This window comes from Eptatretus burgeri, chromosome 14, assembly GCF_056783735.1.
Source record: "Eptatretus burgeri isolate ZD-2024b chromosome 14, Ebu_testis_v1, whole genome shotgun sequence".
NCBI lineage: Eukaryota > Metazoa > Chordata > Myxini > Myxiniformes > Myxinidae > Eptatretus > Eptatretus burgeri.
In genome coordinates, this window is record NC_140974.1 from 43746172 (window position 1) to 43763400 (window position 17229).

The 17229-nt window shown below is 41.9% G+C and overlaps 2 protein-coding genes and 1 long non-coding RNA gene across 8 annotated transcripts in view; 1 reads left to right on the plus strand and 2 right to left on the minus strand.

Annotated features, from left to right (window-relative positions):
• LOC147013052 (double-stranded RNA-binding protein Staufen homolog 2-like) overlaps positions 1 to 5380 on the minus strand; it is a 66367-nt gene extending 60987 nt beyond the window's left edge. For 2 of the 6 annotated variants that reach the window (XM_085854529.1, XM_085854524.1), the window contains exon 1: positions 5159 to 5367. The gene's annotated coding sequence lies outside the window, so the exon portion shown is untranslated. Of the gene's footprint in view, positions 1 to 4759; positions 4886 to 5158 lie in introns of all 6 variants that reach the window. The other 4 variants (XM_085854525.1, XM_085854528.1, XM_085854527.1 and 1 more) reach the window with 4 other exon arrangements.
• The window catches only part of LOC147013053 (uncharacterized), a 66041-nt gene extending 58039 nt beyond the window's left edge, over positions 1 to 8002 (plus strand). Inside the window, exon 3 of the long non-coding RNA XR_015051170.1 lies at positions 7879 to 8002. This is a non-coding gene — a long non-coding RNA (uncharacterized LOC147013053). The remainder of the gene's footprint in view (positions 1 to 7878) is intronic.
• A 354-nt stretch (positions 8003 to 8356) lies between these two features.
• Positions 8357 to 17229, minus strand: part of PPP1R42 (protein phosphatase 1 regulatory subunit 42) — a 12259-nt gene continuing 3386 nt past the window's right edge. Inside the window, 7 exon segments of the mRNA XM_085854530.1 lie at positions 8357 to 8564; positions 8567 to 8611; positions 8788 to 8925; positions 9419 to 9536; positions 9742 to 9858; positions 12154 to 12292; positions 13665 to 13831. Coding sequence (XP_085710656.1) covers positions 8461 to 8564; positions 8567 to 8611; positions 8788 to 8925; positions 9419 to 9536; positions 9742 to 9858; positions 12154 to 12292; positions 13665 to 13831 — 828 coding nt within the window. The 3' untranslated portion in view covers positions 8357 to 8460.

The window sequence follows — 17229 nt, forward strand, 5'->3', positions numbered from 1 at the left end:
TTAACTAAGATTTCTGTAAGCATACATCTTGGATATATTTTCAAGTGTTTGTGCGTTTCTCCGTTATTCTTTCACGGCCGAACTGTAGCACCAAGATGCCCCAAATTTTGGGTGATGGCACTTCAGAATCTGGGCAAGGTTTTAAGAAACCCCCTACCTCCCTCCCCACCACCACCACCACCACAAGGAAGTTCTCTCTGTATGTGTGTGCTTGCCTGAATATCATAGAAAAAAATGGCTGGGCTAATCTTCACCAGATTTTGCAAACATGCTGGGGGGACCCAAGTTCAGGTCATGGGCACAAACCCTGCCCCGACAAGAGGATTCTGTGTATGTATTGTGTGCACATCTGAAAATCATTTTTAAAAATGGCTGGGGCAATCTCCACCAGATTTTGCAAACATGCTGAGGGTGCCCAAGGTCAGGTCATTGGCATCACAAAAATTCCCCACCCCCCCCCCATCCTCATGAGGATGAGAAGCCCACTTGTGATTTCCAACTGTATGGCAAGGCCAATCCACACCTAATTTTGCATCCATATTGGGGATACCCAGGGTCAGATCAAATGCACAACCCACCGCACCCTCCCCCCCCCTGCAAGACAATTCCCTGTATGTATGTTTGTACGTCTGAAAATCAAGAAACTGACCTCAAACAAGGAAATTGGGCCATTTGGCCCATCATTGCCACGGTGCACACTCAATTTAATTTTTGCTACAGCTTTAAACATCAGTCTTCTTGATCGTTTACGAACATCTAAATAACCCGAACTTTATTGGGTGACCCAGCTTGGGTGGGGTACACAATGCTGCACGGTGAAAAAAAAAACCACGTAGTGGTTCCGGCACATGTTGTGCATTGAAAACATTTAAATCTATTCAATTATTTCAAGTGTTCATGCATTTATTTGTTTGTATGTTATTTTTTAATGACTGAACCGTAGCACCTGGAGGCCTCAAACTTTGGGGGTAGGTACTTCAGAATCTGAGAAAGGTTTTTTTAAGCTCCCGTGGGTTGGCTTTTGAATGCCATTTTGAGGCCACTAAAGGCTGTTATAAAGTGTATATTGGGATGTGGGCCCAGACAGTGCTCCCGCCAGCCAGCAGGCAAAGAAAGGTAACCACCATGAGGCAAATAATTATTTAACTTTTCAATGTCCAACACGTCCTGAAACCCCCACATTCTTATAAATACAATGTTACTCGCTGGGGTACCCAACGCTGCCTGGGAAAAAGTACCCAGCTACTTGGAAATTATTTATAAGATTATGTAATATTTCTGTGCATGCATGTATGTATGTATGTACTGTATATACAATATACATACATTTGTAAATAATCAGAGCTGACACTTTTTTTTTTGGATACACTGTCGAGGCTTGTATAAGAGCTAACACACAGAAAAAAAACACAACAAGGGGAGCAGGAGACAAGAGGGGCGGGAGAGGGAAGGAAAAAAAAACAGTGGGGAACAGAGACATTAGGAGATCTGTGGAAGGGAGAGGGATTGGGTGGGGTACACAGGGTAAACAAGAAGCACACAACAGGGACTTTCAGGTTCTTGCATAACAAGATAAACTTCGTAAGAAGATAAATGAGATAACTAAAGATAGAAAAGTACACAATGAGAGATGTAAAAATAAAACAATTTGTATATAATGAACTGTACATGGTACAAGTCTGGAGACAGCAATGGTTCACGAGCGGTATTTGACGATGTAGATTATTTCAGAAGTCAAGGATGAGACAATGTGATAATGTTTGACCAAGTTATAAAAATGATCAACATGATGTGGTACGAGTGACAGGTTATTAGCTGCAAAATGTCGAAAACCCAGTTTCGTTCAACAACTTTCAAAATTTGACCTTTGCATAACCTTTAAAGGTCACAAAACAATGTTGTGGACATTAAAATAAGGAAACAGGATACGTGCTATAGCTTATTGGAGTTAGCTCGTCGAAGAAGGTCGAAAACCCGGTTCGATTCCCACAACCTTGAAATTTGACCTTTGTGAACTTTAAAGGTCAAAGGTCAAGGATTATGATCTTTGGTGCAAAACTTCCTCTGGAACATTCCAGGAACAATGTAATGTCATATAGGCTATATGGCATTTCGCACTCCTCGGATTATCCATACTTTGATGAAATCAGCGTAAAAACAAACTTGAAGGGGGCGCCACGGGCAAGGTGTTCGAGATAGAGCAAAATGGTTTCAAGACTTTAGGTGGGGAATGACCTCAAGATTATGTATAAAAAAATTGTCATCCTAGCTCTCAAAGTTTGGGCGGTCGTATGATTTTTATGTCAAAATTCGCAATTTTCTCAGTTCGTGACCTTGTGACGAAAATTAAAAATCGAGCTCCGTGGTGCTATGCAGGTGCAATTGGGCTAACCAAACACCGAAACCCCTGCCAGATTTGACAAACCCCTTGGAGAAGATGTAAATTGAAATCGGCTACCCCCTAAAAACACGTTTTTTGGGTGTAGCTCTGCCCATAATGGGCGCACCACGCCCATTCTCAGGAAAACATAACTAGATCATGATATAAACCTCCCACCAAAATTTTATCAGGATCGGATCAAAACCCATGGAGCTATGCTCAGGACAGACAGACAGACACACACCAATAACGAATATAGTGGTCACTTACCGACTCGTGAACCAATAATTACCCTGTGCATGCAAAGTGAAAATCGGGGTTAAAAATTAGTTCACTTTGTATGTTTGTCTACAAACATCCAGTCCACGATCAAGGAACCACTTAATTTCAAGTTAATGCCATATTTTGAACACAAATCAGAACATGAATCGAAAAACGAACCTGCAGTTTCGCAGTTCTTTACTTTGGCTCTGAATTTGGCAAAATGTACGGAATCTCGTCCCGAACACACATGGGCACAGAGTGAGGTCATGTTTTACTCTGTCTGCCTGCCTGGAAGTCAGTCATGCAAAATTGAAAATCATTCCAAACAGGAAAGTTACTGTTTTTAGGGACGTCACAAAGGACACAAACAAGAAGAAATGAAGAAACAATGTAATGTGTTGAATAAGGAGGTGTAAAAAATGCTGCATCAATGACGATACACTTCTGAAAAAAAGTTTTTTTTTCCTTTTCTACATCCTTTAAAAATCTTCATTTTATTTCAATTGAATTATACACTTTAACACTGCAGAACACAAATCGCCATCTTAGCACTTTCAAAAACCAATCGTTTCGCAGTACTGTACTTGGAAAAAATATTCTGTCATCTCGACCAATCAAATTCAGAACGGCTGGACAGATCGAGGGGAGACTTCACATAAATGTTCCCCAAGCCTTGGGGATACGTGGGTATTCACGAATAATTGATGTTACATGGTCTGGCAGCCATATTAGATTGAGTGAGAATCTTTAAAAAAAATTATTTCTCTTGAACCGCTTGATCAATCGACGTGAAGCTTCACAATTATGATCTAATGTTGATGGGGAATAAATGTTTTAAATTTCAACCTCATCGGATGCATGGTGTGGCAGCCAGAATGTATTTTTTTTCAATCAGGGTTCTTTTTGATTATTATTATTATTATTATTATTTTTTTTGAATAAGGCTCACTTGGCTGTGCCTGGATGAAATTGAAGGTAGAGGAACAGCAGCTGAAACACAAATCCTATCCTAGTTCCTCCTGATGACTCAATCTTTGCTTTTTGCTCGATCGGGTTCCTTCGGATTACTCCAATGCAGTACTGGACCTATTTGGTGTTCCATTTGATTTGAATTTAAATTATTTTAACCCCATTCTAAATTCAATTGAATAATAATCATAATAAACGTCATGGGTCAGGGTCAGGGTCAGGTGTCTGATCAAAGCCGAATTGTATCAAAGCGGGATTTCTCGTTACCAGGTCATCATTACCAGTGTGACCACTCCTTGGCTTTTTTCACAAGATCTTAGCTATTCGTTGTTCATCTTGGTGTCTTGGTTTTCTATTATCATCGCTTTTCCGAAACCTTGTGAATTCTTGGCTTTTTTCATTGGCTCACCTTGGCATTTATGAAAATGAGGAGTGGTCACACTGATCATTGCCAGTAGTTTTAAAGTGGCAGTTCTAGTCATGTCTCTTATTAATTACGCAACACACCGGTACATATTATCACTGTGTTGAGATACGAGGTGCCACACAATCACCACTGTTGAAAGGCTGTGGATACTAACTGATAACATTTATAAATCCGAATGGCAAAAAGAGGAAAATAAATTGAGTTTTGGTACAACGAGATATCTGGCTGGGTTTTTAGAACTCCTTTAAATTAACAAGGACAAATGTGTCCAAGAGCCGCGTCCTAAAGGTTTTGTCTTCAGAAGAAGGAGAGCTGTCATGGAGGCTCCTCCTTCATGACGAGAAAATAGTGTATTTACAAAATTACAACACATTAAATGGAATAATCTTTAAATAGCAACGTGAACTTTTTGAAACTTTAAAGCAAATGTCCGAATATATTTAAAAGTTCATGATAGACGCTCTTAAAAGGCACCGTCTATGTGAGGATGTGTACATGTGCTTAGTATTTAAGGAGATCCGGATCCTGTATATAAAAGAGCCGAGTCCTTGAGGTTTTGGAAGAAGAAGAAGAAGAAGAAGTAGAAGAAGAAGAAGAAGTAGAAGAAGAAGAAGAAGAAGAAGAAGAATGTGGAGCTCCCTTGGAGCCACGTTCGCTATGCGAGACGCGGCTAAAAATTGGTACATTAATGAATAATAATAATAATAATAACAGAGCACCTGTCTTGTACACCGCCTCCTGTCTTGTACACCGCCTAACACCACTCCGTGCACCTCTGCCAAGCCTTCGGGTCGCACTCGCTGTTTGCAGACGATGGAAGGCTAAGGTGAGAAGAGGGACTCCTACTGTGTGCAATGGGAAACCAAAAATATCGTACACGGTATAAATAGCACAACGATGGCACAGCTTGCCGTGCCGAGGAGAAAACATTCACGGGCAGCACACACACAAGGGAGTGCAACAGAACCAAGTCAAAAATAAATAAATTAATTAATAAAGTCGATAATTATTTCATTTAACGGTTTTAAAACACGCGGAAAGACACTTAATAGTTTCTTCTTCTTTTTTTCTTCTCAACCTCGGTTCCACAGTCCATCCTGACACGACGACCAACTCACTTCACAATTTCCTTTGCTTTCCAAATCCTTCACGCTCCTTGTCCCTCGGTGCCTCGTTTATCTGCTCGAACCGCGTCCAACGTCGGGCGAACAACGTTCCTCGTGGCCTCCAACACAATGACAGAAGAACGCGAGGAGGGTCGTGCCGCGAGGGGGCGTCACGAGAAACCTTGCTCCTAACCTTCTCCCGCTTACGTCTTCCTCTTCTTCTTTTCCTCTTCTTCTTTTCCTCTTCTTCTTCTTCTTCTTCTTCTTCTTCTTCTTCGCAACCCCCCTCGAATGACGTAACGGAGAGCGTTTGTGAGATTCCCAAGACAACTATAAACCGCTCTCGGTGTTAGTTTGTCTTTTCTTCGTTTGACAGGATGAACGGCGAGTTTTGGTGAAGTTGTCCTTTTCCCCCTCATTCTATCCTGCCTCAATTACTGATCCTCCTCAATTCCTCCAGAAATATACCTACTAACATACCTATGAGATTATGTTCGAATTCTTCCCATATATAGACTGACTTATTCCCAAAATAAACTCGACAGTTCAGAGAACACTTTTACCCCGCGCAGTCTTCAGAGAAAGCACGTGGGGAGGGTTATATACCCCCCTCCATTTTTAAGCCAACACGCGGAGCTTCTGGTAACTTAGTTGAATTCAGTGTACACTTCCCAACTAATGGAGAAAAAAAATAGAAACCTGTCGTTCAACTTTTTAGCCTTGTTCGACACTTCACTTGTACAACGTCCCGCTTGTATAATGTACAAGGACATTATATTACAGCTGTTGGGCCTGAAACGCCAACTTTGTTCTCAGCTGTATTGCTTGTTGTACTTTTTCGTTCAACAAACTAATGACCTTGAAGATGTAAACGTTGCATTGGAAGCAATCATGCAAAATGTGATGTGCTCCCGACTTCAGCAGAAATAACAAGCACACACATCAGGAAAACATACACATGGTAGAGTTTTCCCACGATTCCTGGTTCTTGGACCTAATTTCATTCTTTATAATGCATGATTATATATATATATATATATATATATATATATATATATATATATATATATATATATATATATATATATATATATATATATATATATATATATATATATATATATATATATATATATATATATATATAGTTTTGGGCCACATCTCTCAATGGTGAACAATTGCTTCAGAATTTTTTTTTTTTTTAATTCTCGTCTCCAAATCCAAATTCGGATCTTTACCAAAATTGAAACAATTCTTCCTTGTCACAAACCCAACCGGTCCACCAAGTTTCGTCTGAATCCATCCATAACTTTTCGAGATATACTCTCGATCGGTTTTAGCCCTATCACTCGATGGTGAAAAATCACTGAAAAAAATTCTTGAATCTGGATCCGGATTTCAATCCTCACCAGAATTGGATCAATTTTTCCTCGTCACACACCTCGTCACACACGTCACAAATATAGTAATTAATGATCTGAAATTATAATTCCACTCCCACAGCAAGAGACACATCTTCCAAATGAGTGGAGCAGAGGCAAGGTAGTTTAAACAGGTAGACATGGTAGACATGGAAAATAGCAGCGAATGTCATGGCAAGCAAAGACATGGAGGTAAACTTGATTTTAATTAACTCTGTGTGTGTAAGTATCACAGCAGTTGTTACTTCAATACAAGCGATAATTCGTGGAATGCATGTGAACATTCCGTAGAGGCACGCACCACTTCTGGATAGTGATGACTTACTGTATTCGAATATTTTCTCGATTTCTTATGCGCATTTATAGATAAACACAATGCCCCCAATCCAGTCGTCATTTACGAGAGCGAAGGAATGGCCTGTGTGGTTGTTTGAAAGTAATTTTTTTTTTGGTTTCCACGTACGGCTACACATGTACGGGCACGCACATATGGCCACGCACATACAGGCACGCGAGAGCAAAGGAACGGCCTGTGTGGTTGTTTCTGGCATGCGGTTTGAAAGTTTTTTTTTTTTTTTTGCACATACGGCCACGTACGTACGGCCACGCACGTACGGGCACGCACATAGGGGCACGCATGTATAGGCACGTACTAGTATAAATAATTCCATTTAATTGGTGGATTGGAGTTCAGGTGTCCTTCACACACCTGAACTCCTATCCACCTACAAGACCTTCATCCACCACTTGATGGAGTACTGCTCCCCCCCCTGGGCTGGTGCTCCTGCCTCTCACCCTTCTCGGCTTCACGCTGTGGAAACCAAGGCATTTCGGATCATTGGTATCTCCCGTGATGAGGCTGTCTTTGGGTCTCTCACTCTCTCACCGCAGGCAGGTTGGTGGTCTTTCTGTCTTCTCCATCTCCTCTACGGCCTCGCCCCCCCGCTCTGTCTGCGATATGTCCCCTAACCCCCCATATTTCCGCAGGGCACTCAAGGTCCGCCAACAACCCCCTTCTGGTAAAACTACCAAAATCACGAATCACTGCTCACCTTCACTCTTTCATTCCTCTTTTTCCCCACCTTTGGAACAAACTCTCACACTCTCTTCAATTCCACTCTTCCCTCGAGGTCTTCAAAACAGCTGTTCACCACCATCTCTTATCCCCCATCCAAAACAGCAATCTTTTCTACCCCTGTTAATCCACCCAAAGTCCACCTCCTTCAAATTCCTGTTTTCCTTCCTGAAAGTCTCTGTAGTTTCCATATTGTTTACCCCGTGTACCCCACCCCTTCCCTCTCTCTCCCACAGATCTCCTGATGTCCCTGTTTGCTGCTGCTGTTGTGCTTTTCTCTCCCCTCCTGCTCCCCTTGTTGTACATTCTGTGTGTTAGCTCTCATACGAGCCTTGACATTGTATTAAAAAAAAAAATTTAAGTGCTGCTGAACTGCAAGTTTTTGGAAGTGATTCGTGTTTTAATGTTCAAAATATATAATTAAATTGGAATTAAGTACTTCCTCGATCATAGACTGACAGACAGATATAATGAAGCAATTGCTTTACCTTGCTTTGCGCATACGTGTGCGGAGTAACTATGAGTACACTCCACAGGATTCCAATCGTTTTATGTTCCTTGAAGCTGGTAATGTCATCATTGTTTTGGAACCTTTAATAATTTTTGGGATCAAAGATTTCAACATGTTTCTCTTTTGCAACCTTTCTTAATCAAGGTCGTTCTAAACAAGACTGCATGTGTTGTGTTTGGTTGTTGATCGGATACTTATCAATCCCACACAGGAAGTGCTTTTATTAACATTTCAAGTAACTAATCGCATTCATCCATAAATTTTTTGCACAAGCTATTTGGAAAGCAGGATTCCATAAATAGCTGGTCTAGGAGAACTTGTAAGCACAAAGAGGGGCTGATAAAGTACAAGTTACAGGTAATAACTTGGGTTGTGAAAAATTTGGCTTGGGTGTTGATATGAACTTCTGTAAGGAATGGTTCTCCCTGGAATTTTTGGCCGTGTCAGTGGAGAAATATCTGCAAAAAACAAACAAACAACAACAGAAGGCATGTAAAATTACTTAAAGAACAACCTGAAGGCAGCCAATGTTGAAGCAAGGCCCATTCAATGGATGGGTGACCAATGAAACAGGCCTTTAAGATTTTGTTCAATAGTTGTCAGTGAAATAAAGTGATCACTTCCCATTATTCACCTTTGTGCATTCCTGGAACCGCTGTAGCAAGCTTGCATTTTGAGCAGTGTTTGGCCTTCTTGCGAGCTTCCTTTTGGGCCTTCCAGTTCAGCAGGAATTCTCGGGTTATTGTTTTTATCTCCTTTCCGTCCAGTAGGCCTACATCCACATGGACAATGTAATTACAAGTACACTACACTCCCGGCAAGAAAGAATACGTCAAAAAAAAGTTAAATAATGCTGAATTCAATGAAAACCTCAATATTGAAACAACATCGAGTAGGCTGTGTTGACCAAGAGGCCCGTGCCATCATGCGGTAAAACTAAACAGGTTCGTGTTCCTCCCTCTCCCCTCTCTTAAACAAATTGGATGGTCAATCCCATGATTCACATGCATTCACTTGTGTTCCACTGCTATCATTACAACCTGAATTCCCAACCGGTTGGGTTGAGAATTGAAACAAGCCGAAACAGCTCAAAGGTGAGTTGCACTGCCTCTGCAGCATCCCGCTGGACTTGTTTTATGTGTATGCTTCTTCCTTAAAGGCGTAAAGTATTGCTATCATGATAGGTAATTAAAGCTATAAAACTTTCAGGAGGATGTGGTTTATAAGTCACGCTATTCATTGTGTGTGCAATATTTATATCTCACCTAACTTTGATGTTGCAGTGATGATCTCATCTTTGAACTTGGCTTGCTGGCATAGTGGGTTCCCTACCAGGTCCAGGCGGAACAGTAAAGGCCAGCAGGTCAGCACAGCAACCAGATCCTGAGAAAAAGAAAAGCAGGGATGAAACTGTATTTTCAATGGGCATGATGATTTTAACCATGAAGTAATTTAAGGTTGGTAATATAAGTCACCAAGTGAAGCTAACAAGTTGCCTTTTTTGAATACGAGTTTTCTAGCCTTGATAAAAATGCTCATTGTCATTTGGAGGCAATGAAAGTGAGGTTGTATTCAGCAGAAGGTGTACCTTGACATTGTGGAGCAAGTTGTTGGTGGTGATGCATTGGTTGAGATTTTCAAGACATGCTAAATCCACCAAGTTATCCAGTCGATTCCCGCTTACGTTCACCACACACAAGGACATCTGCACCATCACGGATGTATTGGCCTTAAGCACAATTGACAACGCTGGATGTGAAAGAAATTCTGGATTGGGAAGTCAATCTCGTATGTCGAGTGAATATAACTTTGCAGTAACAATGTTGCCATGGGATAGAATTCAAATGGACTACCACCTAAAGCTGCTCACCACAAAAGGACTACCACCTCAATATGACATACCCATACCTGAATAACAGTCTGAAGATCTGGGAAAGCCACAGGAATAAATTAGTTCCATAAGGTGGCGACACAATAAGGTGATTCGTCTGTGAAAGATAATACTTATCTCGGGAGTGTGTGTATTCTTGGGACATCAACACCTTTTTGTAACTTTTACTAGCAAAATGAACACAGGCTGGTGCCAGGATAATCATCTCTCATGAAAAAAACGGGACACTAAGGCAGGTGCAAAGGGCGCTGCCATCGGCCTCTTGTAGGTTGAAGGGGCAGCACCCCTTGTGGGGATCAAGAGGGGAAGCCCCTTGAAGCTATCAGGACAGCTGGTCACAGTGACTAGTGCAATTGCCAGGTATTTCTAGAGCAATATCAACAGACTATCATTTTTACCTCTGCCACCAAAGGTGGATGGAGGTTATGGTTTTCACCCCTGTCTATCTGTTTGTTTGTTTTTTTTGTTTATTTGTGAACAGAATATCTCAGAAAGGTGTGAACGGATTTGGATGAACTTTTGTGGGGAGTATGGGTATATGACACCAACAAAATGGTTAGATTTTGGTGAAGATCTGGATCCGGATCTGAATCCAAGAATTTTTAAAAGTGATTTTTCACTATTAAGAGATCGGGCTAAAAACGACATATAGCAGGATATCTCAAAAATTTGTGGACGGATTCGGACGAAACTTGGTGGGCAGGTTGGATAGGTAAGAAGGAAGAATTGATTAAATTTTGGTGAAGATCCAAATCCGGATACGGATTCGAGAATTTTTTAAGTGATTTGGCTGAAACAATATACAGTACATATCGCTCGATATCTCAAAAAGTTGTGGACGGATTCGGATGAAACTTGGTGGATGAGTTGATTATGTGAAAAGAACAAGCTAATGAAATTTTAGTTCAGGTCCAAATCCTGATCCAGCCTATCTGTGGGATACAAAACATAAACTAATCAGCCTGGCAGAGATATGCGCTCCACCGAGTGCCCTTCTAGTCTGTGTTGAAAATCGTATTGTTCTGAAAATCATGTTCAAAATCAAAAAATCATAATGCAATCAACCAAATTTGCTTTCCCTTTTCAAGAGGTTGAAAAACAGACAACTCTATGAAAGCATCTGATCCATCCAACTCAAACGGGCATCAAAAATGTGGAAATGATTGCTGATTTTACGAGGAAGACAAAAATGTGTCAACGGATTCTCGTAAATCACTGTCGATTGTCTCATCGAGAACAACATGTCCTACTGAGCGCCAATTATGGGACGATATTCACTCTAAGTAGGGTATTCACAGGGGAGTTCCATGCGAGATGTCTGCACTTGATGGTGACAAATGTGAGGTGAGGTTTTGGTGAACGTTAAGGCAAATTACCTTTGATTCCAATGGAGGAAGTGCCTCTCTACATGACTGGCTGGCTTTGCTTTTACAGTTACATGTTTTAGAATTTTTGGGTAAGCTTGGAATTGTCCTTTAATGACAAAATTGTATTGGGATAAAATATTGGAGCAGGCGATGTCGCTGAAGTATCATCATCAGCCATTTGCTAAAGATATCTGGGTATTTTATCCTTGATCATGAAGGCTACTGCTGATCTGTGTACAATGTCTGGAAAAGGTAGAACAATGTATGGAATCAACATAACATTGATAGATGTATGCTCACCACCATAGGAAGCAAGAAGCAGATAATTCGAGCTTTGACCCTTCGTCGGAGCAAAATAAGGGGCCTTTGCTCTGATGGAGGGGTAACACCTAAAACATCAGCTTCTTGCTTTCCACAGCAGTGAGCACACTTCAATCAACGTTCTCATGATTTCATCCATTCGTGTAATCCTTAAACTGGTTAAATACCACATAAAATGTCCCACAACAATGACCGATTGCAAGTGAGCAGACAATCTGGTGAAAAGTCGGATCGTATATAATCGCTTATTCATGCATTGATGTGGTTGCAAAATGGGTACAGATTCCCGAGCCATGACACATTTTAACCTCACGTCTGTGAAAGATATTCCATTGTTTGATCCAAAAGACATCTTGGAGAATGAAATATAGGAAATGTGCTACAATGGGTGTACGCTTGCTTACGGTATGTGAAAGCTTACAGCAACGGCCTGCAGAGAGCGAGGCTCAAATAGGAGCTTCTCTCCTGGTGCCAAGTGTTGGTTTTCTATGTGCAGTTCCTGCAAGTACTTCAAACCATTCAAATCTTCTACCACCGAGATGCAGTTTCCTCCCAGATACCTTTGGAGTAAAGCAAGCAAGAGAATACAGGCGTGGAATGTTATTAAGCATGTATTCACTGGCACACGACAAATCAATTAACCAGGTAGATCATGTATCAACAAGTGCACCACATCAAGATTCAACAGAAATAATGGATAATGGAGACAAGAATATGTTTCAAATGTGGACCAACATGAATAAAACAGAGATAAATTTGTCATCTGCAACACACTTCTTCTTTTATATGTAGCACATGACACTGATGGTTGCATCATTTGTTGGGGGGGGGGTGGGGGTGGCTTTTCCATTGATGCAGTGCTTCCTGTAAGTTGGAGAAAGAAAATTTGGAATTTAGCCATGGTGCTGGTTCTTCTTGCGTATGGCAGCTTGGCTGCAGGTAGCTATCATTTTGCTGTGCCACTGATGCTGTGCCCCTCTACCAGTGCACCGGTACTCATTTTGCCAGCCTCAGAAGGATGACAGGCTGAGTCAACCCCACCTGATGTTAATTCAGCAGTTAAAAGGGCTCAAATTCAGGACCCTAAGATCCCAAGCCAGCCACCCTAACCACTAAGCCAACACCAGGCTTATGGTGCTGGTGATCACTTGCCTCCTCTTCATGAAGGACACCTTGAGATCTTCAACTTCCATCAACTAATGCTAACAGATGAGACACCTAGTTTTGTGTCCATCTCAGGGACGGCACACATTGATGCCTCCCCTTTCTGCGAAATACCAGGATGATAGTTTATATGTGGACGGAGATTCAAACCCAGGCCGGACAGCTCAGAGTCGAGTGCGCATACCTCTACGAGGCCATCTTGCCAGCCACTGTACACACACCATCTTTGCTTTTCAACCTTGTATACAGTAGCCTCTTGGTAAGACGTGTGGACAAACTGGACATGCTCCATGGACCATTTAGCTCGACAAGTAATCATCTTTGCTGGGATTGCACATTATCAACAGAATAATATGGATGTTGTGGTTGTGGAATTTAAACATTTGAATGTGAAAACTATCTGTTGAGATCGATCATTTAAAATAGTTCGTAAAATGCCAATTGCCAACTCTGATCAACAAGGAATCAGATCAAGTCAGGTGTCATCTCCATCCGAGAGGTTCACTCCCATGGATCTCGAGCCATTTGTCTGGTCGATCGCCTGGAACATTTGACAAAGCTCAGTACACACAGTTCACCGGGCTGCAGATTGGTCATCCAAGTGATTATTATTGGTCTATTTCTAGTTCTCTTGCCTTCAACCTTGCCTTCCAACAACTCCTTCTGCAAATAATCATGATGAAGGATAAGATCAAAAGTGAACGCACAACATTTGTCTCTGCAACAGTGAACGACTCAATAACATTTGGAGGCATGCAGCCAACTCACAGTTTGGTGAGGTTGTGAAGGTTTGCAAGGTTCTCCATCCGATATAGCTGGTTATTTTGCAGGTAGAGGTGCGTCAGATGTGAGGCAAAGCTAAACCTTGGCACCTTTCTCAAACGGTTGTCATACAGGTAAACAACAGAAAGGCTGTGACATGCAGATAGGTCATCCTAGCAAGACAAACTCATTTGAGACAAAACCACACATTAATACATCCAAAATGCATAAATATCATTCAAATCTCAATCTTCATCAATTCTTCCTCAGTGAGTCATAAAAAGATAATATCAACGATAATTGAAGTATTTTGAACAAATTGGGAGGAAGTGAAATGAAAGCACAATGTTGTATCTTTGCTGTTGAGGGATGAAAATGGGGTGGTGAGATGGTTTTGCACAAAAATAGTTTTGCTGCAGATTGTTCCATAGTCAAGTGTGAAGCCATTTTATGTTGCGTGAGTTTTATACAATGTGTATTCTGAGAAATTCAGGAATACAGTTGGGTTGGCCTGTTGGTTGTTCTTGTTTGCAGGGGAGCACAAGGCTCATGATGCTGGGGGATCACAGGTTAAAAATCCACATGCTATGTGGATTTGTCCATTGCAAATGTGCTACTGTATGCGGATTCCCTTCCTTTTTGTAACAATGATGGACGTGCTGAGTGACAACATCAGATATAGAGAACTGTGGTAGCTTTTGTGCTGCAATGGCAAGAGAGCTTGGAGAGGCAAGGATTGAAGGTTAATGTTAGAAAGACATAGGAAATGGTGTGTGGTAAGACTGGTGTAGAGAGGGTCAAGGTTGCAGATATAGGGTGTCCCAAAAAAAATACAACTTTTAAAATGCTTCGCTTGATCCTAAAAAAGCAGTAATTTTGTCACTAATGCTTCATTTCTTGTTGCAGAGACCCTGAAGTTTATTTTGATACCAAGCAAGCACCAGAAAAATGCCAAGACTGACCGTACAACAACGGACGAAAATTGTTGAACTTTGGTACCAGACGAAAAGTGTCATACAGGTGCAACGTCTTCACTCGAGACATTTCGGTATCCACTTGCGCCATGCACCAAACTTTTGGACAACAAAGTGCACCATCGCAGTTTACCAATGCGGGAACCATCTGTCACCTTCACAAGGGTCACAGTGGTCGGAAGAGGACAGGTCGTAGTGAAGAAAATGTGGAAATGGTGAGACAGGCGGTCGTTCAGAGTCCAAAAAAATCGATTCGATGACTTTCTGCCGAGCCAAACATTCGTAAGAGCACCGTTCAGAGGATCCTTCGCCAAGACATTCATGCCTTTCCAAACAAGGCGTTTTCTCAACCAACATTTTGAGGGCCGCTTTATCTCCCTCTACGAAGACGTTGAGTGGCCACCGTATTCCCCTGACCTTACTCCTCCAGACTTCTTCTTGTGGGGGTATCTCAAGGACAGGATCTATGGAAACCCTAGGCCTCAGACTCTTGATCAGCTGAAGGAAAACATCCACTGAGAAATCCAGAACATTCCTCAGGAAACGTTTCCAAAAGTGATGGAGAACATGACAACGCGTCTGCAGGCAGTGATCGGACAACGTGGAGCCTACGTCGAACATGTGGTCTAAAAAAAAAAACGACGATTCTATACCAAAATTTAAATTTTGGTGGCAATTTTGACATTGGTACAATAAACTTCAACCTTTCAGCTTTATATCCAGCCATATATCTTTTAAAAAAATATATGTTATGACCGTCCTCTTTGCAGATGAAAAGTTGTATATTTTTTGGGACACCCTGTATAAGGGGTGGACAGCTGACACAAATGGACAAATTCAAATACCTTGGTTCAACAATAAAGGAAGGAGGAGGTTGTGAAGCAGAAATCCAGGACAGAGTGAAGGCAGCATTGGCAAAATGGAAGGAGGTGAGTGGATAGAAGGATACCGAGAAAATGGAAGGTTAAAATGTACAAAACAGTGATGAGGCTGGTTATAATGTATGGTGCAGGAACATGGACATTGAGATAAAGGGAAGAGGAGTTACTGGAGAGGAAAAAGATGAGAATGTTTCGGTGGATTCTCAGAGTATCATGAAGGGAGTGGTTGAGGAATGAGGAGATATGCAACAGTTTGTCCTAAAAGAGCAGGTTTGTGCTAAAAACCTGCTCTGCTGCTCTTGCTCACCCTCTCTCTGTTCTATTCTCCCTCTCATTTACTCAAGGTCATCTGCCATCTGCTTGGAAATCAGCAAACATTACTGCCCTGCATAAAAAAGGTGCAAAAACAGATCCCTGCAACTTCAGACCAATCAACCTTCTCCTATCATCAGCCATCACACCATTTTAAAGCCTTTTTCCCTGAGTAGGGGTCAGCTTTTTGCAGGCTCCAATCATGGTACCCTTTCTTGTGGCAATGTTTTTACAGCCGGATGCCCTTCCTGACGCCAACCCTTTCATTGCCTTTGACATGCAGGGATAATTACCAGTATACTGGTGCTCATTTCACCGACCTCGGAAGGATGACAGGCTGAGTCAACCCCCCTGATGTTAATTCAGTGGCCAGGGGGGCTCGAACTCAGGACCCCGAGGATTACAAGCCACCACCCTAACCACTAAGCCAACACCTTGCTCACGTCTATCCCGCTCTACGACAGCTAAATGTACTTCTTCAGATGTGGTTGACCAAAACTGAATAAAATATTCCAGATGAGGCCTCACTAAATTCCTTCAGAGTATTAAACCTACCTCTTTTGACATAAGTTATCCACATACGAGTGCAACTTAAAACTAAAGCAGCTTTACCTATAGATACCTGACACTGTGCTGTCTTGCTTACTCGAAGTACATATTACCACCCCCAGATCCTTCTCATGTGTGACATGCTCGAAGACTGGCCCTTCCTTGCATTCAGCAGTCTTCTCCTAATCATCAGCAAGGTTATGAAATCCATCATCACTTCACACATTAAATCCTTCCTCTTCTCCAATGGCCTGATTTCCGATCATCAATTTGGATTCAGACCAGATCACTCTACCCTCGATATGCTGGTTCTGCTCTCCCAACAATAGATGGAGGTCCTCAATGCCAGATATGAAATCAGAGTCATATTCCTAGACATGTTGTGTGCCTTTGATACGGTCTGGCACCCTGCCCTGCTCACCCAACTCTCTTCCCATGGTATCCATGGCCGTCTCCACTCATGGCTCGCAGACTTTCTCTTCTGTCGCAGCCAACGTGTGGCCCTTAAAGGAGTCCTCTCACCCCCTCGTCCTGTCCAGGCTGGAGTTCCTCAAGGCAGTGTTCTTGGCCCTCTTCTTTTTCTGGTTTTCATCAATGATCTCTCTGACTCTCTGGAAAATCCTCTTTATCTCTTTGCTGATGACTCCACCCTCTGCCGTACCATCTGTCATCCCTCAGATTGGCAAACAGCAGCTTCTTTGCTCTCTGCAGATCTGGATAAAATCACAAGCTGGTCCAACACGTGCAAAATGTCTTTCAATCCTGAAAAATCTCGCACACTCACTATGTCTCCCCGAAAGGACCGTCGAGACCCCCCCCCCCCAAACCATCTACTTTCTCAACAATGCTCTTGAA